Below are 5,370 nucleotides of genomic sequence, written 5' to 3' on the forward strand. Positions count from 1 at the left end.
CCAAAGACATCGGCCTCATCGCTCTGCGCCTTCTCTTTGTCTTCTCTCCTTCCGATCACCGAAAGGAAAAGGACGGCAGCGAGGGATCCGTCGGGGAATATACATAGGGAGAGTTGAGCGCTTCTTTGGTCTCGAAAAAGGTAGGTTTTTTCTTCTTTTCCGTGTGGGTTTTGAACCGAATAAAGAAAAATCTCCTTTTGTTGGCAATTCTTTCACCTTTGTACTTCGACTTCGAGATTTCGAGCGCCAAATGCTGTCTCGCTCGCTCTCGGCCGTTTCCTGATCGTTTTAGTCCTTCGAACCCGTCGATTTTAGGGGCGGAAGAGGAATTTGGCCCTCGAGATCCATCCCGCTTTTGGGTGCCCCTCTTTAGTTGCGGGTAGAAGGGTATGGAAGAGGGGATCTTTCCGCCGATCGCATCTGTCATTGGTCCGGGCCTCCTTAAAATGGTAGAATCTTGAGTTCTTTCTTGATCTGCTATTGTTATCGGGTCTTTGCAACGGAGAAAGGGCTGACTTCATGTGGGAGAAGATATATCTTTGTTCTCGATCTGGAACATCTTCAGGTGATGGTAAAAAAAGTGCTTTAACAAAGGAAGGATTTTGGAGTGAGGAACAGCGGGTGGCGGCAATGAGATCCCTTTTTTGCTGAAGTTTTACCTTGGACGGTACATAGCTAGGGCCTTCAATTTGTGTTTTTCTCCTGTTTTTCCTTTTGCATGCATGCATGCCTCGAAGCATGATTAAGCAGTTTTTGAGTCGGCTTCCCCGCAAGCAGTCAAAGTCAGGCGATAAACGGGATTCACTTGCTGGAGTGAGTCCGCCATCATCGACTTCTTCAACCAGTTCAAGAGATGGGGACTTGCCAAGCAGCAGAGTCACAGTTCTCCCTCCTGGTTTGGATCCTGGGTTAGACCATCCAGCCAATCAAATCCCTGCTGTTATGTCAGAGCCAAATGGTGGTTCAGTCGTCCTGGCCTATGAAGCATTGCCGAGCTTCAAAGATGTCCCAAGCTCCGAGAGGCAGAGCTTATTCATAAAAAAATTGAACTTGTGTTGTGCTGTGTTTGACTTCACGGATGCAACAAAGAACTTGAAAGAGAAGGACATCAAACGGCAGACTCTGCAAGATCTTGTTGACTATGTGGCATCATCCAATGCAAAGTTTTCGGAGAGTGTTATGCAAGAAATCATAAAGATGATATCCATAAACTTGTTTAGGACTTTCACTTCCCCGCCTCGTGAGTACAAAGTTTTGCAATCCCTTGATTTGGAGGAAGACGAACCTGTAATGGACCCTGCATGGCCACACTTGCATCTTGTTTATGACTTGTTTTTAAGATTCCTTCAATCTCCTGAGACGGATGCTAAGCTGGCAAAAAGATATATTGATCATTCCTTTGTTCTTAAGCTGCTCGATCTCTTTGACTCAGAAGATGTTAGAGAGAGGGAATACTTAAAGACAATTCTTCACCGTATCTATGGAAAATTTATGGTTCACCGGCCATTCATAAGGAAATCTATTAATAACATTTTTTACCAGTTTATCTTTGAAACTGAGAAACACAATGGCATTGCAGAGCTGCTGGAGGTGCTTGGAAGTATCATTAATGGTTTTGCATTACCTTTAAAAGAAGAGCATAAATTATTTCTTGTCCGAGCGTTAATCCCACTTCATAAACCAAAATGCATGGGCATGTACCATCAGCAGTTATCATACTGCATCACTCAATTTATTGAAAAAGATTGCAAGCTTGCAGATACCGTCATACGGGGCTTGCTGAAATTTTGGCCAATTACAAATAGTTCGAAGGAAGTAATGTTTTTGGGAGAATTAGAAGAGATATTGGATGCAACTCAGCCTGCAGAGTTCCAGCGATGTATGATACCACTATTCCATCAGATAGCCCGCTGCTTGAATAGTTCTCATTTTCAGGTATTTGCAGTTATAACTTTAGAATATTAGGTCAGCTGGTTTACTTTCAACCTTCACTTTGAGGACATTTTACCTTTTTCATATCTTTTGTTTTAACTTATAGATGCATGTTTTGTCATAAGCACTGTCCACCCTGCACTATGGTATCCTTCTCTGGTTCATCGACAGATAAACAATTTACCAGATAATACCAACACTCTCCAAGTCATGCTTGACTCATGGCGTTGATGCATACTCAAGTGAAGGAGTATTTCCATTACTTCATTAGGATAAAGCCTTTTGAGCACATTTTCTTGCATCAGTGCTCCTAGTGGTTTTGCATATGCATAAGCAAACCATGGTGTTCCATATCTAGGTAGTAGGTGCAATTTTCAGTCCTCTCTTTGTACATTGGACTATTTTAAATTAAAGTTTGACAAGTATTCTTTAGAGCACTGTTCAAATTCAAGTGTTCCTCTCATTCTTTTGTGACTGCTTTCTTCAGGAAGACTATTTGAACAATTTTTTTACCACTGTTTTTTAGGATCTCTTCTCAAATTATATCTTGCAAGTTGTTGAGAAGATGCTTGGTGGCAGTTAGTTTAATTGATCTTATATTTTATTTATTCTGTCAAATTTAACCTTGAAGTTTCAGATATGGCATTTTTGTCTCTCGGTCTAGGTTCTATTTGTGTATAGGGGAAAATCAAGATTTTGCTTTTTGGTAAGATGTACTAAGATTGCACAAATGAGGTTTTAGCTTTATTGAGCACTAACATCTATTTCAAGGAGGACACTTGCCCTAAGATAAATTTAACTTTAACTTATGGTTTAGATTAGGTTGCATCCATGCATAAGTTTGCACACAAATTAACTATTGTAAAATAAACCTGATGCAGGTATGTCTCTGCTACGATGTTATATATGTATATGTCTTTACATATCTGCTCATGAATTGATCCATCCTGGTTATGCAATCATCTATATGTGTAATTCATATGTAAAAACATACAAATAGCACGTACATAACAGTTGAGTCGATCTCAGAGGAAGTATCCTGAAGGTCGTTTTTGCACAAGTTGAATAACACCAATTTGTATTCAATTTTAATCCACCAAGGAGGCAAATCCTTTTCTAGTTTGTTTGGGTTTGATTTTTGTCATTTGAACCTGACCTGACTAATCCAATGCCATCTTATTTCGAGTGGTTTGGACTAAGGATGACATTTCTACAAGATTGGTCGGAATCAAGGTCTTGTTTTTTGGTCAAAGTGGGAGGCAACTACGGCACCACGGTAATTGATTGGTCATTCTCACATTTCATAGGTAAATGATGTTATTGATTCTTCATAGTCTACAGGTAAATCGAATTAGAATCCTGATCGAACCATTAAAACCCAAAATTTTCTATGTTAGGTTGATCAGGGTTTCTAATGGTAAAAGAAACCATTAATTATTTAGACATAGTTCTTCTAGGAAAGAAATTGATGACTTTTACCTTTTGATAAGTTCCAAATCTGTTTCTAAGGTTGTTCCCTTGCGACGTAGATGATCAAGGTTTGTAACATGGAAAAAATCTCTTTATTTGTAGAGTTTAAGACCGAGTATATTGATCTTCTTCAGACCCGATACTGGATGATGATAAGCATTGTGATCACTGATTAGGATCAAACTGAATTTGGTTGGGTTCTTGAAGGACCCAAGGGACTTGACCTCTTAATTGAATTGGTCTTAGGGGAGGAGACGTCAGGGAGTGTTGGTGATGTTAGTGTTGTCCTAGGAAAAGAGAATCCATAAGACGGTCCCTATATTATATGTTTTGGCAGCATACATTGTCTTGTCGGGTGTTGGCACAATATAGCATGACATGTTCACAAACTATTTGATGGCCAGTTGGCACTCTCTTATGCTATTGCAACTTGTAGCCATAAATTTTCAATCAATAAAAAATCGTGATGGTTCTATTTCAAATATTGTCCTCATGTGTATACATCGTTTAAATTGCCATGTAGAAACTTTTTAATCTTCCTTGCTTTGTGTCATTAGAAAGGTGTCATTTAGCATTTGCCTCCTTTTTGTTTTATTTAGCGTGGCTAGCATTTTACTTTTAAGTTATTCCTGCATTTCATTTATTACCCTTCTAAGCTGCTGTAGTTGATTAGCTGGTGCAGTTAAATTTTTTTCTTACTTTCCTAGCATTCGTTGTCATCTTTCGCACATGTCAAAATGGTTCAAAATTTATCACCTTTCTAAGCTGCTGCAGTTGATTATCTGGTGCAGTTAAATTTTTTTTCTTACTTTCCTAACATTCATTGTCATCTTTTGCATGTGTCAAAATGGTTCAAAATTCAAACTGTTATAGGACAAAAAAAAGCCTTAGTAAGTACATTCTACTGAAAGTGTTGCAACATACAAATTTTAGGTTTTGCTAATTTGTAAAAAAAAAGGATGCTATAAAAGATCAGTATGACAAAGTAGTCACTGGTTTTAGAATTATAGAGAATGTGCCTAACGAGCTTTTTGTAACTAGAGGATTACATTAAGATCAATCTTGAGTTCTTATCTTCACATTGATTATTGGTGATCTTTTTTTCTTTTTCTTGATGATTGGTGATCTTACTATCTTATGCAGGATAGAACACCATGATATATGTTATTTACCTATTTGCTTTTTTTAAATGGATCTAATACCTCATAGCGGTACCCTGAGATGCTTCTTGGGCAGTTAGGTGTCTTTTACCATGTATTGGTTGCTTAGCCACCTTAGACGTCATTGAATTGAAGAATTCTGTAGTTTGCACCATAATAAAATAAATTGTTCTGAAACTATCTGAACCTAAAATGAAGACTTGAATTATGTACAAATACCTATTACTTTGTTGTTCTGTAATTAGATTATCCTTGAATCAATCTCTCTATGCAGGTGGCTGAGAGGGCATTGTTCCTATGGAATAATGATCATATCGAAAACTTGATCAAACAAAATGTCAAGGTACTATTACCCATAATCTTTCCTGCGCTCGAAAGAAATGCAAAAAGCCACTGGAATCAAGCTGTCCAGAGCTTGACATTAAATGTGAGCAAGTTTTTCTCTGATAATGATCCTGAGCTTTTTGCCAAGTGCTTGAAGAAGTTCGAGGAAGATGAAGTTAAAGGCAAAGAGATCCAATCAAAACGAGAAGTGACATGGAAACGCCTTGAAGAAATTGCCGCTACAAAAGCTGCGAGCAATGAACCTGTGCTTATTCCACACATCATACGCAGTCCAGTTTAAAGCTACATGTGTGGTAGCTCAACCTTTTTGTTATATTATGAGGTTATTGACGTTGATATGGGTAACATGAATGCATATAGATTACACCCAATGTAATGCATCTGGATTGTCTGCATGTCAGGTTCTTTTGAGTATTTAGGAAAATTGTACAGGTTTAAGAGGGTTTTTAAGAATCTTAAAGAA

At 38.2% G+C, this 5,370-nt stretch overlaps 1 protein-coding gene across 2 annotated transcripts; it reads left to right on the forward strand.

Annotated features, from left to right (window-relative positions):
• On the forward strand, window positions 1-5,370 carry LOC135588687 (serine/threonine protein phosphatase 2A 57 kDa regulatory subunit B' theta isoform-like). Of its 2 annotated transcripts, none has more exons than XM_065080931.1 (3): window positions 1-140; window positions 237-1,935; window positions 4,837-5,370. In XM_065080931.1, the coding sequence occupies exons 2-3, from the start codon at window positions 727-729 to the stop codon at window positions 5,185-5,187; spliced, it is 1,560 nt and encodes a 519-aa protein (XP_064937003.1). In that variant the 5' UTR covers window positions 1-140; window positions 237-726; the 3' UTR covers window positions 5,188-5,370. The 2 variants fall into 2 exon arrangements, with proteins under 2 accessions (XP_064937003.1, XP_064937002.1); XM_065080930.1 differs by having other exon boundaries at window positions 316-1,935.

Source organism: Musa acuminata, chromosome BXJ1-8 (genome assembly GCF_036884655.1).
Source record: "Musa acuminata AAA Group cultivar baxijiao chromosome BXJ1-8, Cavendish_Baxijiao_AAA, whole genome shotgun sequence".
NCBI lineage: Eukaryota > Viridiplantae > Streptophyta > Magnoliopsida > Zingiberales > Musaceae > Musa > Musa acuminata.

Coding starts and splice junctions, on each gene's coding strand:
- LOC135588687 (XM_065080931.1), top strand. CDS start 727: ATGCCTCGAAGCATGATTAAGCAGTTTTTGAGTCGGCTTCCCCGCAAG. Junction 1,936..4,836: donor TGAATAGTTCTCATTTTCAG/GTATTTGCAGTT, acceptor CTCTCTATGCAG/GTGGCTGAGAGGGCATTGTT.